At 51.4% G+C, this 18,020-nt stretch overlaps 1 protein-coding gene across 4 annotated transcripts in view; it reads right to left on the bottom strand.

Annotated features, from left to right (window-relative positions):
- Positions 1-18,020, bottom strand: part of LOC139276451 (E3 ubiquitin-protein ligase DZIP3-like) — a 108,232-nt gene that overhangs the window by 32,305 nt on the left and 57,907 nt on the right. For all 4 annotated transcript variants that reach the window (XM_070894457.1, XM_070894458.1, XM_070894459.1 and 1 more), the window contains 5 exons: positions 16,285-16,590; positions 11,126-11,815; positions 4,779-4,957; positions 1,868-1,939; positions 877-933 (listed from right to left, as the gene is read on the bottom strand). In XM_070894457.1, coding sequence (XP_070750558.1) covers positions 877-933; positions 1,868-1,939; positions 4,779-4,957; positions 11,126-11,815; positions 16,285-16,590 — 1,304 coding nt within the window. The remainder of the gene's footprint in view (positions 1-876; positions 934-1,867; positions 1,940-4,778; positions 4,958-11,125; positions 11,816-16,284; positions 16,591-18,020) is intronic.

Here is an 18,020-nt window from a genome sequence, read left to right as displayed (position 1 = left end):
GTGTTGCTATGAATTCTTAAGCAAAGAACCCATGAAGCAAATACATTACGTGCGTGACAACAGGATTTAATCAGACTGTGATACCTCCTTGTCATTGGCGGCCGTACTTTCAGCTGCCAGGGCCCCAAGCTCTGGAAATTCCCTCTCTCTCCGCCTTTCTCTCCTCCTTTAAGACACTCCCTAAAACCTCCCTCTTTGATTAATCTTTTGGTCTTCCGTCCTAATATCTCATGTGGCTCTGTGCCAAATTTTGATTGATAACGTTGCTGTGATAACGTTGCTGGGGATGTTTTACTACGTTAAAGGCACTATATAAATGCAAGTAACTTGTTCAAATAGTTTGTCTGCGCTCACGGTTTATCCTCACAAAGAATGGCCACTTGGATGAAGCACTGGAGAGAACCCTTGGAATCGTGTCCCAGCAAGTTACAATGCCTTGAAACTTGGAGAAAGGGGAGTCGAGAATCTTGAAAAAAGGCTGAGGGGTGACCTAATAGAGGTCTTTAAAATTATGAAAGGTTTTGATAGAGTGGACACAGTGAGAATGTTTCCATTTGTGGGGAAGAGCATAATTAGAGGCCATCAATATAAGATAGTCAGCAAGAAATTCAAAAGGGAATTAAGGAGAAACTTCTTTACCCAGAGAGTGGTGAGAATGTGGAACTCGCTAGCACAGGGAGTGGTTGAAGCGAATAGTACCGATGCATTTAAGGGGAGGCTAGACAAGCATATGAGGGAGAAGGGAATAGAGGGTTACGCTGATAGATTTAGATGAGGAAAGACGGGAGGAGGCCCAACACCGGCATGGACTGGTTGGGCCGAATGGCCTGTTTCTGTGCTGTATATTCTCTCTAATCCTATGTAAACTTAAACTACCTTTTTCCCTTTGGTCTTTTTCTTCTTCTTCTTCCGGCTGGTTTTCTGGGGGTCGTTCTGCAATTTAAAATATTTTTTTAAAAATTAGATTCTGTCGACATAAAAAAACTTCAAGGCGGAATATAGTTGGACCCCTGTCAGTGTGAACGTAACCAATGATAGCCCCTGCTGCTCAAATTATTGTCTTTATAAATCTCAGGGGAAACAAGGCAGCAGATGCGACAGAGCACAGTTTCGGTCCTGTCACTCCGCTGGAGAGAGGTTCTGACCGGGGGTTGGGGGGGGGGGGGGATGCGAGTGTGTTGGAGATGGGGGTTAGGGGGTAATACCTCCATACTCTCGCCTCTGAGTCAGAATCAGAAGGTCGTGGGTTGAAGTCCCACTCCAGAGACTTTAGCACAAAAATCTAGGCTGACACTCCAGTGCAGTGCTGAGGGAGTGCTGCACTGTCGGAGGTGCCGTCTTTCAGCTGAGACATTAAACCGAGGCCCCATTTGCTCTCGGGTGGGCGTAAAAGATCCCATAGCACTATTTCGAAGAAGAGCAGGGGAGATATCCCCGGTGTCCTGGCCAATATTTATCCCTCAATCAACATAACAAAAAACAAATTATCTGGTCATTATCACATTTCCGATTGTGGGAGCTTGCTGTGCGCAAATTGCCTGCTTTTCTTTACAACAGTGACTACACTTCAAAAAGTACTTCATTGACTGTAAAGCGCTTTGGGAAGTCCGGTAGTCGTGAAAGGCGCTATATCAATACTGAACATGATGCTTTCTCACAGGCAGGAAAGGAGACTGGAGAGAGCACTGTGATTGGTCCATAAAAAGATAAGAAACAGGAGCAGGAGTTGGCCCTTCGATGCTGCTCCGCCATTCAGGAAGATCCCGCCCGATCCCCAGATCCTTTGGTCCGTACCCAAGAGCCTCCCCATACAGCTTCTATCACACACGGGGGGGCGGGGTGGGGGGAACGGGACCCAGTAACTTACCGAAGACTGCAGCTCCGATGGCCTCGAACCTCCCTCCACTTTCCCCGTTACTTGCGATGAAACTGACATCTCCTGCAGGATTGAGACGAGAAAACGGTGAGCTCTCTTGATGGCTCAGCGAGTTAATCCAGTGGTCTCCTGATTCACGTGCACCAGGAAGGCCACAGGGTAGGCCCCCGAAGTCAAGCCCACAGGTACGGATGCTGCAATTGGGCTCCATGTCCCATGCCAGGGAGCGGAACAACACAAAGTTCTTCCCTAGTGATCCCCGGCAAGTCCTTCCTTCACGGACACAGGAAGTCAAAATTAATCACTTCTTTCATATTAAACAAAATGGTGCAATGTGGTTGAATACAACATAAGAATTAGCAGGACATTCGGCCCCTCGAGCCCGCTCCGTCATTCAATACGATCATGGCTGATCTTCTACCTCAACTCCACCTTCCCGAACTATCGCCATATCCCTTGATTTCCTTAATACCCAATATCGATCAATCTCAGTCTTGAATTTGAAGGAAAACAAAAGTGATGGGGGGGGGTGGGGGAAAGTGTACTAATAATGAAAATTTTAAATAGACATTAGAAAGCTAACTGTATTCATAGCTCAAAGGAAATACACCCGACCTACCGCACACCCCCGCTCACCCCCAAACCGGGTACAAATGGGTCAACAGTGACAAAAGCATTTGTATTCAACAGATCGTGAATTCCAAAGGGTAGGGAAGGTTGAGGATTGGTGATCAGGTTAAAAAGCAAGGAAGTGCTCTGGTTTGAACGAGGAGCCACATTATCCTGCCCGGTCCAGCGTCACCCTAGCGGGGCTTAACTCCGACCCCAAGCGTCGACTGAGCAGTCAATCTGGAAGAGGAGACAGGAGGCCCTGAACCATCCGTCAGGCCTCGTTACCATGGCTACTCGGGCACAGGCCCAGCTCCACCCCCAAGAAAAGAGCCAGGGACAATGCAAAGGAAGCAGAGGTCTGTTTCACCAGGTCTCCCTCCCTGATTTTCCCAACTTATGCACCCGGGAAAATGGGCAAACCCTGGGGGAGGGGAAAAACGGGTTCGGTAAAGTGTCGATCTCGCCATGGTTACAGAAGAAAGGAAAATAGTGGAGAAGTAAATACACAAGTCGTTTCCCCCTGCTGAACTTTATTAATACATTCATACACTCCAGTTGTTGGGCAGTACTACTTTATGCCCCATGGTGCTTGGATGGGCACTTAAAAGTACCGTAACCTGCAGGGTTACGGACCGAGAGCTGGTAATTGGAATTAGACTGGATGACCTCTTGTTGGCCGGCACAGATACGAAGGTAAGTACCAAAGGGAATAGAATATGGCTTGGGTGATCTCCTGGACTCGTTTCGATCGCCTGGATGGGTCGGAGAGGAATTTTCCCAGATTTTTGTTTCCCCCCCAATTAGCCTGGGTTTTGCCTCTCCCAGGAGATCGCATGGCTCCGGTTGGGGTGGAGTGTAGAATGTTTCGGTGCAAGAGGTGTCGCAGTTGTGTGGGACGGACTGGTTGGGCTGGGTGCTCTTTACCTTTCCGCCATTGTTCATAGGTTTATATGTAACCTTCAGGGCTGCTGACCGAGGGCCGTGCGGCTCTTTGTCGGCCGGCGCGGACACGATGGGCCAAAATGGTCTCCTTCGGCGCTGTAAATTTCTATGTTTCTATGAGACATGGAACCAATACTATGCTGTTGCACTCTGATGTTCACAATATGTAAACCGCTGAATAGTCCCATGTAGAGGCCCCAATGCACAGCGGCCAATGTACTGTTTAAGCTGAGTGGCCGGGCAGTCTCTTGAGGTCCCATGCAGCCGGTGAGCTGACTTTTAAATAGAAAAACCGTGCACGTGCGGAATTTTGAATGGCCCATTAAGGTGGCCACGCAGGCTAAAAATAAAAGAGAGACAGCAGTGACTGTGGCATGAGGCGGGAAGAAGCGAGTTCACGCTCCCCCATCCTCCAATTGACAAGCCACCCATCACTGCCATCCCCACCACCAATGGAGGTGCCCGGTGTGGAGGCCAGAGGCCAGGCCCTCAGCCCGGGGGGAGGGACATGCGATGCCAGTCACATACCCCACCCCCAATCAGAAAAAATTCTCATTGGGAATTGCCAGAGGCGTAATGGTGACTTGGCCACTGTCCCGCTCAACCACTCTACCAGCTGGGGAATGTGCGCTGACCAGAACGGTAGAAAGTACCGCAAATGTGGGGGGGGGGGGGCCGGAGGCTGGCAAAAAAGTTAGTAGAAAAGCTGAAGAAATCCTGGAGGTGCACTGCAGCCTCTGAAAGTCAGTGAAAATTGTGGCGAAGGAGTCTCATCAGAGATACAGGCATAAACGGTGCAACCCCTATCACAGGAACTTTCTCTCCCTTTTATAGGCTGATCAACCCGCGGTGTGTTTGTATTGTAAGCAGCGCGAATTGGACTGAAGAGTTTGAAGTTCATTTTTTTTTTCATTCAATGGATATAGCTGGGAAGGCCGGCATTTATTGCCCAGCCCCCAAGTACCACGAGAAGGTGGTGGTGAGCCACCTTCTTGAACCGCTGCAGTCCGTGTGATGTGTCGAAGCGGTTTGGTACAACTGAGTGCCTCGCTGGGTCATTTACGGGCAGTTAAGAGTCAACCACATTGCTGTGGGTCTGGAGTCACATATAGGCCAGACCGGGTAAGGGCGGCAGATTTCCTTCCCTAAAAGGACATTAGTGGGTTTTTACGACAATTCGATAGTTACTGATACCAGATTTGTTTATTTAACCGAATTTAAATTCCCCAGCTGCCGTGGTGGGATTTGAACTCATGTCCCCGGATCATTAGCCCAGGCCTCTGGATTACCAGTCCGGTAGCATAACCACTATGCCACCATGGGTGAGCTTTGAAAGTTTCCATCCTACCTCTTCGGTGATATCTTGATCCAGTCCATCTCCCCCAGTACCCATCTCCTTTGTGGTCTCTTTAACGTTCTTCTTATCATCAGGTGCGGACGTGTCTTTTTGCAGCTTCAGATTTTCCTTTACTTCCGACAGAGTCTCCAGTTTGCTCTCCCACATCTCCGAGATCTTTGCCCCCGATTCTGCAATGTTAAGAGAGGGTTAGAGGAATTCCCCCTGCAGTGAGTTGAGTTGCGTTGCAGTTAGTTCCCGGTGCTCTATTAATCTGCACGGAAATGCAGCTGGTAAAAAAAGAACATTTGAAAATGCTGGAAATACAGGCAGCACCTGAACACAGAGGGACAGGTCAGATCTACACGTGTGAGAGCACCTTAACAGAGCCAACCATTTATTTTTTTATTTGTTCACAGGATGTGGGCGTCACTGGCCATCCCCAATTGCCCCTTGAGAAGGTGGTGGTGAGCCGCCTTCTTGAACCGCTGCAGTCCGTGTGGTGAAGGTGCTCCCACAGTGCTGTTAGGGAGGGAGTTCCAGGATTTTGACCCAGCGACGATGAAGGAACGGCCGATATATTTCCAAGTCAGGATGGTGTGTGACTTGGAGGAGAACGTGGAGGTGGTGGTGTTCCCACGCGCCTGCAGCCCTTGTCCTTCTAGGTGGTAGAGGTCGCGGGTTTGGGAGGTGCTGATGAAGAAACCTTGGCGAGTTGCTGCAGTGCATCTTGTAGATGGTACACACTGCAGCCACGGTGCACCGGTGGTGGTGGAGGGAGTGAATGTTGAAGGTGGTGGATGGGGTGCCGATCAAATGGGCTGCTTTGTCCAGGATGGTGTTGAGCTTCTTGAGTGTTGTTGGAGCTGCACTCATTCAGGCAAGTGGAGAGTATTCCATCACACTCCTGACTTGTGCCTTGTAGATGGTGGAAAGGCTTTGGACGGGGAGGGTGGGAGAAAGAGAATAACAGGTTAAAAAGTCTGAGGAGTGATGATTCCTGTCTGAGAGGTGGTGAGGAGTTCATTGGCTCCAAGCAGGTTTTTCTTTTTTTTTATAAAGCTGAGCAAGAGGTCAGAAGTGGCGGGTGACGTACGGAGATTCACCTCAGTGAGGCAATGAAAAGGCACGGAAAGATGCACAGGAATAAAAGAAACCATAATTGAAGAAAATATGAAATAAAATCCACACAGCTCGTAGAAAAAAAAAAGGAAGTCACACGCATCCCCTTAGGTACAGAGACACCTGCTCTCGGCTCTCCTGCCACAACCAGATCCCAAGGAAGTGTCAACACCTGGAACGCCAATGGGAGAAGCATGCCTGAATAAACGGAAGCCAAAAGGGGACAGTAGCCAGGTCCTATATAGGGGCAGGGACAAATAAAGCCTAAATATAAACAGATAAATATACAAGAGTGAAATCCCTGCTGAAAGAGAGCATATCATCATCATAGGCGGTCCCTCGAACGAGGATGACTTGCTTCCACATAAGTTCACAGATGTTTCAATGAAGCACCCGATGTTCCAGTCCTGAACTCCAGTTGAGGAGGTGGAAGATGCCTGTGCGTGGATTTTTTTTAACGTGTGGTGGCCATTGCACACCAGCCACCACACGGGCTTGACAGAGCTAGGCCTTTATCCAGTGGCAAGGGTTAACCAGGATGACTGGAGACCTGCTCTGCTGCACGGACCTAGTGCGCACACATATCACAGTGTGGGCTGGCCCGTGCTGCCCCTGGGCCCTCGGCTCTTCTGGGCCCCGTACCCTCATTCGCCGCAACTCATATGCTGACCTATTGTCCACCCGCCAATCACATAGTTCTGTGGAGAACAGCGATAAATCTGGTGGCCCCTTCAGGTGAAGATTGCACCTGCAGAAATACAAAGCCTATGCATGCTCTCTGCAATGTTTTTAAATATTTTCAAAATCTGTATGGTCTGGGCTGAAATCCCACAGGTCTGTGATCCTGATGTTAATCCTTGTCCAAGGGCCAATTTATTTTGTGGGCTCCATTTCTTCAGAACGTTTCCTCCTCCTCTGGGGAACAGCTCTCTTGGCCGGGATGCTGATCAGATTTGCCGTTCTCCGTTGGAGCCTTGATCTCAGGGCCTCGCTTTCCCCTCCAATCCTGAGAGCACCGACTCGCGCCGCAGTATGGGCCTACAGACAGCTCACCCCCAGGACCACACAGAGGTGGCTGTAGGAGTACGATTCGGGAGCCCGCCCCCCCCCCACCCCCCCTACCCAACCCAATAGCATGGAGGTCAATTGTACAGCCTCGACCAATGTTCCTCGTGATTGATGTGCGGCCACGCAGACACGAATCTTGGGGGAATCTTGGCCCTCACAGTCGCACTGCCCGAGATTAACACCAGTTGCTGCCTTCACATCTTCCCCCTCTTCCCTTGGAGAGAGCAGCGCAAAGTACTGGGAGGATTCGCTGGGATATAAACTGCTTTATTCCAGCCTTATAGGATGGTTGGCCCGACAGGGTGAGAGGATTTGTATAAGCTGCCAAAACCAGTATGATGGGGGAGGAGGGGGGAAGGCACACTTGCGAGATGTGACGCGAGTTTCTCGTTGGGTGTCGAGACAGAATGCAGAGCCCAAGCTTCTGTCTTCACCCGCTGAGGCTGTCAGAGCGGGGGGGTGGGGGCAGGGGCGGGGGCTGAGAGTGGGAGGGGCAGGGGGCTGAGAGTGGGGGGGGGGGGTCAGGGGGCTGAAAGTGGGAGGGGCAGGGGGCTGAGAGTGGGAGGGGCAGGGGGCTGAGAGTGGGGGGAGGGCTTAGAGTGGGGGGGTCAGGGGGCTGAGAGTGGGAGGGGCAGGGGGCCGAGAGTGGGGGCTGAGCGGGTCCTGGGCTGAGAGTGGGGGTGGGGACAGGGGGCGAGGGGCTGAGAGTGGGAGGGGGCAGGAGGGCTGAGCGGGGCCTGGGCTGAGAGTGGGGGTGGGGACAGGGGGCGAGGGGCTGAGAGTGGGGGCTGAGCGGGGCCTGGGCTGAGAGTGGGGGTGGAGGCAGGGGGCGAGGGCTGAGAGTGAGGGTTGGGGGGGGGAGGGGAGTGGGGGCTGAGCGGGGCCTGGGCTGAGAGTGGGGGTGGAGGCAGGGGGCGAGGGGCTGAGAGTGGGAGGGGGCAGGGGGGCTGAGCGGGGCCTGGGCTGAGAGTGGGTGTGGAGGCAGGGGGCTGAGCGGGGCCTGGGCTGAGAGTGGGGATGGAGGCAGGGGGCGAGGGCTGAGAGTGAGGGTTGGGGGGGGGAGGGGAGTGGGGCTGAGCGGGGCCTGGGCTGAGAGTGGGGGTGGGGACAGGGGGCGAGGGGCTGAGTGGGAGGGGGCAGGGGGCTGAGCGGGGCCTGGGCTGAGAGTGGGGGTGGAGGCAGGGGGCGAGGGCTGAGAGTGGGGGGTGGGAGGGGAGGGGAGTGGGGCCTGAGCTGAGAGTGGGGGTGGCGGCAGGGGGAGAGGGCTGAGCGGGGGCTGAGAGTGAGGGCAGGGGCGGGGCCGAACTCTGCACCTTCTGACTCAGAGGTGGATTTGTTCCGACGGCTCCACAGGCTCACTCCCTTCAAACGGAGTCTGCACGGCACAATCCCACACTGGGATTACACTTCACCATTGGTGGTCGCACCTTCGGCTGCCGAGGACCTAAGCTCCGGATTTACTGCCTAAAACTCACCGCCTCGCGATCTGACTCGGAAATATATCGGCCGTTCCTTCATCGTCGCTGGGTCACAAACCTGGAACCCCCTCCCTAACAGCACTGTGGGAGCACCTTCACCACACGGACTGCAGCGGTTCAAGAAGGCCACTCACCACCACCTTCTCGAGGGGCAATTAGGGATGGGCAATAAATGCCGGCCTTGCCAGCGACGCCCAAATCCCATGAACAATTTTTTTTTTAAAAACTCTTTCCTCCTTTAAGATGCTCCTTAAAACATACCTCCTAATAACTACGGTTCGGTGTCAAATTTTGTTCAATAACGTTCCTGTGAGGCACCATGGGACGTTTTACTATGTTAAAGGCGCTATATAAATGCAAGTTGATATTGTTGGTCACGTCACTTCCTACGTCAGCCATCAGGGACACTCCCCGGCCACCAAACTTTTCTATGCTTACCTCGCCAGAAACAGCAGGAAAAGTTCGAGGTGCTGCCGCTAGGCGTTCAGGTATATCACAAGCCAATGTTCCTGTTCAAATTCTCATCCTTGTTTTCAAATCCCTCCATGGCCTCACCCCTCCCTATCTCTGTAATCTGCTCCAGCCCCCGCCCCCACCGAGATGTCTGCGCTCCTCCATTTCTGCCCTCTTGAGCATCCCTGATTATAATCGCTCAACCATCGGTGGCCGTGCCTTCTGTTGCCTGGGCCCTAAGCTCTGGAACTCCCTGCCTAAACCTCTCTGCCTCTCTACCTCTCTTTCCTTCTTCAAGACGCTCCTTAAAACCTACCTCTTTGGCCAAGCTTTTGGTCACCTGCGCTAATTTCTACCTCTGCGGCTCGCTGTCAAATTTTTATTGCGGAATACTCCTGGTGAAGTTTCCCTACGTTAAAAGGCGCTATATAAATAAAAGTTGTTGTTGTTGTTGAGCTACGCAGTCACGTGGCCTGTGACGGTCAGGAGGTCCCACGCAGGCCCCTCACCGGCTCTACAAAGAAAATAATTGCGCATGCGCGAAAAACTGAATGGGCCGCACCGCCAATTAAAGGGCCTGTGCACCCAACACAAGATTACAGGGAACACTGAAGTCAGCCAGCTAATTTGATCAAATTAGAATTTCCGAAGAGCTACAAGTTTCCTTAAAGACTGACAATGCAGCACTTCCCTCAGTACTGCGTTGGAGTGTCAGCTTAGATTGCAAGCGTGAAACTCCCCTTATGGGACTGAATGCCATAATCTTGTGTCTAAAAACCGACACAGCTCCCTGAAAAAGCAAGGCACCATGAGCAAGGGTTAAACACAAAGCGGGGATAAATTCCCTCCGGTCACTAAAGTGTAAATATAAAGAGAGTGCCCACGGCTTTGCAGTCAGAGGCAGTCTCTGGTTGCATTATCCTGGCTCCGCACAGTGGGAAATATTGGTACAATTGCACGCTCCCTGCTCCACAGCAATTAGCCAGTCCCAAGGAGCGACAAAAAGCAAGGCAGGAACATGGGAACAGGGGTAGGCCATTTAGTCCCTCGAACTTGTTTCGCCATTCAACGAGATCATGGCCAATCTGCGACCTAACTCCACGTACCCAGCTTTGCCCCATGTCCCTTAATACCTTTGGTTAACAAATTTCTATCAATCTCCGATTTAAAATAAAAAATTGATTAAGCAACAATTGCAGAAGAGAGTTCCAAACGTCGACCACACTTTCGGCTGGATTCTCGGTTTTCGTTGAAAATAGCAGTTTTACGCCAAAATCACCGTTTCCGCTGCTCTACCGTTTTTAGGCCCAAATTTCGGCCTTTACGTCATCAGTAAAGTCAGCGTTGTACATGGATTCGCGGCGCAAACCGCGAGTTTTGGCAACTTTAGTCCGGGGCCGGTAACATTGCGAGAGAGGCCTTGGGGGGCTGGGGGGGGGGGGGGGGCGGGGGAACAAACAAAAGACATTTAAAAAACGGCTACACTGGCAGGTTTGACCCGGTCGATATTCTGGGCAAGGCGGAGAGAGCCGAAAGTACGATGGTTACGCCATCCGCGGCGTTGCATGTCGGCGCTCCTCTCCCTGGCGGTACGTGGAAGCGCCGCCGCAAAGAGGTGCCCGAAGATCCCGCCGACCGGGATTTCACCGCGGAGGGTCAAATTGCGGCAAAAACCTAGTCCTCCGTGTGTAGAAGTGTTTCCCAATTTCACTCCTGAAAGGCCTGGCTCTGATTTCTACACTGTGCCCCTAAGTCCTAGACTTCCCAACCAGCGGGAATAGTTTCTCTCTGTCTGTACCCCTTAATATCCGGGAAACTTCGATCAGATCACCCCATAATCTTCTAAATTCAACCCTACTTTGTGTCGTCGCTACTCGGTTATTTAACCTTTGAAGTTCCGGGTATCATTCTGGTAAACCTACGCTGCAGTCCCTCCAAGGCCAATATATCCTCTCTAAAGTGTGGTGCCCAGAACCGCTCACAGTGCTCCAGGTGTGGTCTAACCAGTGCGGCAAACCAGTCCCACCCTCCCTTTCCCACAACGACTATCTGTCCCACCTGTGACAGGGACTGTGGTTCTCGGATTGGACTATTCAGCCACCTAAGGACTCATTTCAGTGGAAGCAAGTCTTCCTCGATTCCGAGGGACTGCCTATGATGATGAGTGGTCTAACCAGGGCTTTGTACAGCTGCAGCACAACTTCTACCCCCGTGCATTGTACCGGAGCGGGTCCTTACGTATGTGGTTTTTCATGGCAATCATGTACTGTCCGATCATGTCCGAGCACTGCTTCCCCATGAGTTCCGCAATCTGCTCGTGGTCCTTCCACAGCACGTAGCCGGGCGTGAACATGATGTCCTCGACCTCCTCCCGGTCTTTGCCCAGCCGGCAGAGGGACTGCTTGGTGTCGCCCCACATGGACAGGAACTCCGCCTCCGGCACGCCCGTGTAGCCGTCCCGGGTCACCAGCCGCTTGCGTAGGTACAGGAGGCGCAGCAGGCTGCCCGACTTGGAGAGGTCGTCGGAGGGCGGCTCAGTCCACCAGCCCCGCCTGGGCGGCGGGAACAACTTGACGTGCATCATCAGGAAGACGATCAGGGTGACGTCGTACTTCTGGAACTCCAGCGGGGAGGACCTGTGCGGGTACAGCAAGCCCCACTCGGAGTGGGAGAGGAAGTTGGCCTGGAACTCCCGGAAGTGGCGGTGCAGGTCGGACTTCTTCAGCTTCTTGATTTCCGCCTGGAGGTCGCCGGGCGGCACGCGATCGGCGAAGACCTTCTGTGCCATCCGCGTGCCCTCCAGAATGATGAGGTACATCAGGCGGAAGAAGTTACAGTACGAGTTCCGCTCATCGGCCGGGAGATCCTCGCGTCTTCGAAGCCTTTTCAGCGGCATGTATCTTTTAAACCGAGGTATGTATCCATCGCCTAGAGGGAGGGAGACAAGAAAAGGAAAAATGCGATTTACTGAACAGGCACAGGGCGTAGCTGAAGTGTTGCTACGGTTACATATTAATGAAACAGAATCGCACAGCAGAGAATGAGGCCATTCGGCCCATCGTGCCTGTAGCGGCTCTTTGAAAGAGCGATTTAATTAGTCCCACTCCCCTCTCCTTTGCCCATAGCTCTGAAATTTTATCCCATTTATGCATGCATCCAATTCCCTTTTTGAATGTTACTATTTTTTAATCTTATAATACAGGCAACTCTCGATTATCCGCACACGGATCCAACGGGAAACCATTGTAACGGCATTTAAAATTTCAGCCCGGGAAGGCATCGAGCCGGTGCGTTCGGAGTCCTTTCGGCCTGGGAAGGCATCAGGTTTTAAACTTTATCACGTCAATCGCTCTAACGGAGAAATCGTTTACCCAGCATAGCCCAATCCCCGAGGGACCCGGATAATCGAGAGTTGCCTGTACTCCTGTAAAGCGCCTTGGGACGTTAAAGGCGCTATATAAATGCAAGGTGCTGTTGTTGTTGTTGAATCTGCTCCCACCGCCCATTCAGGCAGATTATTCCAGATCACAACAAGTCGCTGTGTAAATAAAATTCCTTCTCATCGCCCCTTGGGCCCCCTTTGCCAATTACTGTAACTCTGTGCCCTCTGGTTACTGACCCCGAGTTTCTGTAATACTGCAAATGTTAAGTGCGTCAGCCAGAGGTTCAGTGGGTACCACCCTCACCTCCGAGCCAGAAATTTGTGGGCTCAAGTCCCAGAGACTTGAGCACATAAATCTAGGCTGACACTCGAGTGCCGCGCTGAGGGAGTGCCGCACTGTCGGAGGCGTCATCTTTTGGGCGAGACGTTAAACCAAGACCCTGTCTTCTCTCTCTCAGGTGGACGTAAAAGATCCCGTGGCGTGGTGGGGGAGGAGAGGGGGGGTGTTGCGCGGTGGGGGAGGGATCGCGCGGCTTACGGGAAACATTGGTCATGAGCCAGACTAATCCTGCCCTCATGGTGCCCACTTTCTGGCAGAGTGGAGTCAGTGCATGGTGATCAGTATCAGGAACCATGGTTCATTATTTCCCCCGCCCCCATCCTAATCTAAGGCATGGGGGTTTCTTTTAGCACCCGCTACCTGGAGATCAGTGATTTACACAGAATGGGGAGGGTGCAACTATCAGGAAAGATTGAGCCAGCTGGGGGTCTTTGCAATTAGAGAAGGCCAAGAGGAGACCTGATATATGACTTTTAAATTACAAAATTACGGTTCTATAGGGTGGATGTGGAAAAAACCGTCTCCACTTGTGGCCGAGGAGGCATCAATACAAGACGGCCACTAACAGATCAAATAAAGAATGTAGGAGGAATTTCTTTACAGAGAGTGGTGAGAATGTGGAGCTCGCTGCCACATGGAGTGGTTGAATGAGATAGCATTGACACACGAAAGGGGGTGGCTTGATGCATAATTTCAAAATTCTCATGTGTGTCATGTATTCAACCAGCATTGTAACCCATGTATAAACTGACCTAAGTTGTACACCATGAGAACACTGACCACTAGGTGGGAGACACTCCGAACCTGGACCTTCAAGTATAAAAAGAGAAGCTTCACCCACCTTCATCACTTGAGTGCTAAGGAATAAAGGAAAGGTCACAGACTGACCTTCTCTCAAGCATGGGCCTCGTGTGCATTTATACTATATAGTAAGGATGTATCAATGGCGACGAGAAACTGGGATTTAAACCACGCGAGCATGGCCACTAGCAGAACAGACGAGAGGTACTGTGTTAAGGAATGGTTGGGACAGAGATTCAACATTGTTAAAGCAGCACACAGTTCTCCAGGCAGACAAGGGCAGTCGGGCATACCCCAACATGTAGTCGAACCCAGAGGGGGAGTTCGACAGAGACAATGGCAAGTTGAACGGCGATTCACACCATTGCAAGGGACAATGCGGCCAGTAATGGGGCCATCAACACCTGTTAATGGCGCACTCAAGGACAGTCACAGGGGCAGTCAGGGACGATCGACTGGCAAGGGACCTTTTGTTTCCAACAGCAGCTCATGTTGGAGGCATGGAGGCACACACTCAGCCGGAGTTTGCAGAGATGAGCAGAAATTGCAGAAATGGACACTGGGGGAAATCGCTGGAAGCTGAAGTTCAGCGAGTTCATGTGGAGCACTTATACAGTTCATACACCAGGACGCCACCGATAATGAAGAAAGTGCTCCTCAATGGCATCCCAGTATCAATGGAGCTAGACACGGGGTCCAGCCAGTCCCTGATGGGTATCAAACAGTTCAAAAAGTTATGGGCGTCCAAGGCCAGGACGCCAAAATTATCGCCGATTGACGCACAGCTACGGACTTACACAAAGTAGATCATTCCGGTGCTAGGCAACGCCACGGTAGTCATGACCCACAAAGATTCGGAGAACAGGTTGCCACTCTGGATTGTCCCAGGGGACGGTCCTGCACTACTGGGGAGGAGTTGGCTTGCTGTCATGAACTGGAAATGGGGCGATGTCAATACAATTTCCTCTGTGGAGCGAGTATCATGCTCACAGGTCCTGGACAAATTTGACTCATTATTTCAACCCGGCATTGGCACTTTCATGGGGGCCAAGGTAGTGATTCACATAAACCCGGACACCAGGCCAGTACACCACAAGGCCAGAGCGGTGCCGTACATGATGTGGGAAAAGATAGAAGGCGAATTGGACCGCCTGCTGAGGGAAGGCATCATCTCGCCAGTCGAATTCAGTGACTGGGCGAGCCCGATCGTGCCGGTACTCAAGGCAGATGGGTCGGTCAGGATATGTGGTGATTACAAGGCCACCATCAATCGGGTGTCACTCCAAGACCAGTACCCGCTACCGAGAGCGGAGGACCTCTTTGCAACCTCCTGTTGGCCTATAGATCCCGACCACACTCGCTCACAGGGGTTCCACCCGCAGAGCTGCTAATGAAAAGGACGCTCAAAACCCGGTTATCCCTTATACACCCCACCATGAAAGAAATTGTCGAGAGCAGGCGCCAGCCACAATATGACTACCATGTCAGGAATGCGAGGGTGCGATGTATTGATGTAAATGATCCTGTTTTTGTCCTCAACTACGCTGCAGGGCCCAAATGGCTCGCAGGCACTGTGATTGCCAAAGAGGGAAATAGGATTCTGATAGGTAAACTTACCAATGGACAAATCTGCCGCAAACACGTGGATCAAATAAAAAGGAGGTTCAGCAACCCCATAGAAGAAGCAGAGGAAGAACACGATGTAGAGTTCACTCCACCACAGGTGACCGAACACCGGAACCAAAGGGAGGAGAGCCCAGTCACTGTGGGCAGTCTGGATAGGCCTGAGGCACCGCAAACAGCAGACACTCAGGCCAGCGCCCAACAACCGGAGCCCCAACTCAGGCGCTCTACAAGGGAGCGTAAACCACCAGAGAGACTCAACCTGTGATCCCAATAAGACTTTGTGGGGGAGGTGATGTCATGTATTCAACCAGCATTGTAACCCATGTATAATCTGACCTAAGTTGTACACTGTGAGAACACTGACCACTAGGTGGGAGACACTTCTAACCTGGACCTTCAGGTATAAAAGGGGAAGCTCCACCCACCTTCATCACTTGAGTGCTAAGGAATAAAGGACAGGTCACAGACTGACCTTCTCTCAAGCATGGGCCTCGTGTGCATTTATACTGTATAGTAAGGACCTATCATCATCCTTGTTTACAAATCACTCCATGGCCTCGCCCCTCCCTATCTGTAATCTTTTACAGCCTCACAATCCCACAAGATGTCTGCGCTCCTCAAATTCTGGCCTCTTGAACACCCCTCATTATAACTGCTCAACCATCGGTGGCTATGCCTTCAGCTGTTTGGGCCCGAAGCTCTGGAACTCCCTCCCTAAACCTTTCTACCTCTTTCCTCCTTTAAGACGCTCCTTAAAACCTACCTCTTTGACCAAGCTTGCCTTAAATTCTTCTTTTGTGGCTCGGTGTCAAATTTATCTGTTTTGTCTTGTAACGCTGCTGTGAGGCGCCTCGGGACGTTTTATTACGTTAAAGGCGCTATATAAATAAAAGTTATTAGAAATGGAAAAAATAAGAACTTGCAATTAAAGTGCATCTTTCGCGATCTTAGGATGTCACAAAACGCTTTATAGCCGGTGAAGCAAATGGGGAGGGCTGGGAAGAGGTCAGATGAGACTCGTGTGGAGTGTAAACACCAGTATAGATTAGTTGGGCCGAGCGGCCGATATCTGTGCTATAATACAAGGTAGGGTTTGGATCCAAGACTTGTTCTGTATGGCTCAGTTCCACACCAAGAGCCATTGGGGAAGCTTATGGAAGTGCTTTGCGTTGAAAATGATCTGGCTCCATTGCAGGACAAAGCTAACCAGCGCATGAACGTGCTGAGGCTTCCCGCTCCACTACTTACGCAGCTTCTCAAATTCCTGCTGGAACTCGTCCAGAAATTTTCTCAGCGTCGGGAAAGAGCCGCGCTCCTCTTCCAAAAGGAAAACAAACTCGGCCTTCTCCGCGGCCGACTTCATGTACACGATGACCTCCAACAGCCGCTGACCCCGGTGCATGGGTGAGGTCTTCATCAACAGGTCATTCTCTACCTCGGTCAGAATATTTCGAGTCTGCAGACTGTAAATAAGGTCTCTTAAAGGGAGTCCGCTCAGCGGTTCGGCCAAAACCTCCAGATACAGGTACAGAAAACTGTCAGCACAGCTGTTCCCTTTAAATGGAAGAGAAAAAACAATGAATAGCGTTAGCGTTTAGTTTGAAGGGTTTTAAGAGTTTATTTACTGGAATTTTGCCCTAACTGAACAGCATAAAAATCCGGTCAACTTCTTCCCTCACGTTACTGTATGGCTTGGCGTGTAGGCCTACCGACCACGGAGGCCTAGAAGGACAAGGGCAGCATTACCAGATTGTCGTAAAAATCCAATCTGGTTCACTAATGTCCTTTAGGGAAGGAAATCTGAAAGACCTGCATTTATATAGCACCTTTCATGAACACCGAACGTCTCAAAGTGCCTTACAGCCAATGAAGACGTGCTTTCGGAGGGTAGTCACTGTTGCAATGTGGGAAATGCGGCAACCAATTTGCACACAGCAAGCTCCCACAAGCAGTAATGTTCGCTTGATCGGCACCCCATCCGCCACCTTCAACATTCACTCCCTCCACCACCGGCGCACCGTGGCTGCAGTGTGCACCATCTACAAGATGCACTGCAGCAACTCGCCAAGGCTTCTTCGGCAGCACCTCCTAAACCCACGACCTCTACTGCCGAGAAGGACGAGGGCAGCAGGAGCATTGGGAACACCACCACCTCCACGTTCCCCTCCAAGTTACACACCATCCTGACTTGGAAATATATCGGCCGTTCCTTCATCGTCGCTGGGTCAAAATCCTGGAACTCCCTCCCTAACAACACTGTGGGAGCACCTTCACCATATGTGTTAAGTATGGAAGATGGAGTACTGTGAGCTAAAACTGATGTGACCTTAGTCTCTTTAATACTACTCCAGAGTGCTTGAGCAGCATAGAAACATAGAAACATAGAAAATAGGTGCAGGAGTAGGCCATTCGGCCCTTCTAGCCTGCACCGCCATTCAATGAGTTCATGGCTGAACATGCAACTTCAGTACCCCATTCCTGCTTTCTCACCATACCCCTTGATTCCCCTAGTAGTAAGGACTTCATCTAACTCCTTTTTGAATATATTTAGTGAATTGGCCTCAACAACTTTCTGTGGTAGAGAATTCCACAGGTTCACCACTCTCTGGGTGAAGAAATTCCTCCTCATCTCGGTCCTCAATGGCTTCCCCCTTATCTTTAGACTGTGTCCCCTGGTTCTGGACTTCCCCAACATTGGGAACATTCTTCCTGCATCTAACCTGTCTAACCCCGTCAGAATTTTAAACGTTTCTATGAGGTCCCCTCTCATTCTTCTGAACTCCAGTGAATACAAGCCCAGTTGATCCAGTCTTTCTTGATAGGTCAGTCCCGCCATCCCGGGAATCAGTCTGGTGAACCTTCGCTGCACTCCCTCAATAGCAAGAATGTCCTTCCTCAGGTTAGGAGACCAAAACTGTACACAATACTCCAGGTGTGGCCTCACCAAGGCCCTGTACAATTGTAGCAACACCTCCCTACCCTTG

The sequence above is a fragment of the Pristiophorus japonicus genome, chromosome 11 (genome assembly GCF_044704955.1).
Source record: "Pristiophorus japonicus isolate sPriJap1 chromosome 11, sPriJap1.hap1, whole genome shotgun sequence".
NCBI lineage: Eukaryota > Metazoa > Chordata > Chondrichthyes > Pristiophoridae > Pristiophorus > Pristiophorus japonicus.
This window is presented reverse-complemented; position numbering and strand designations above follow the sequence as displayed.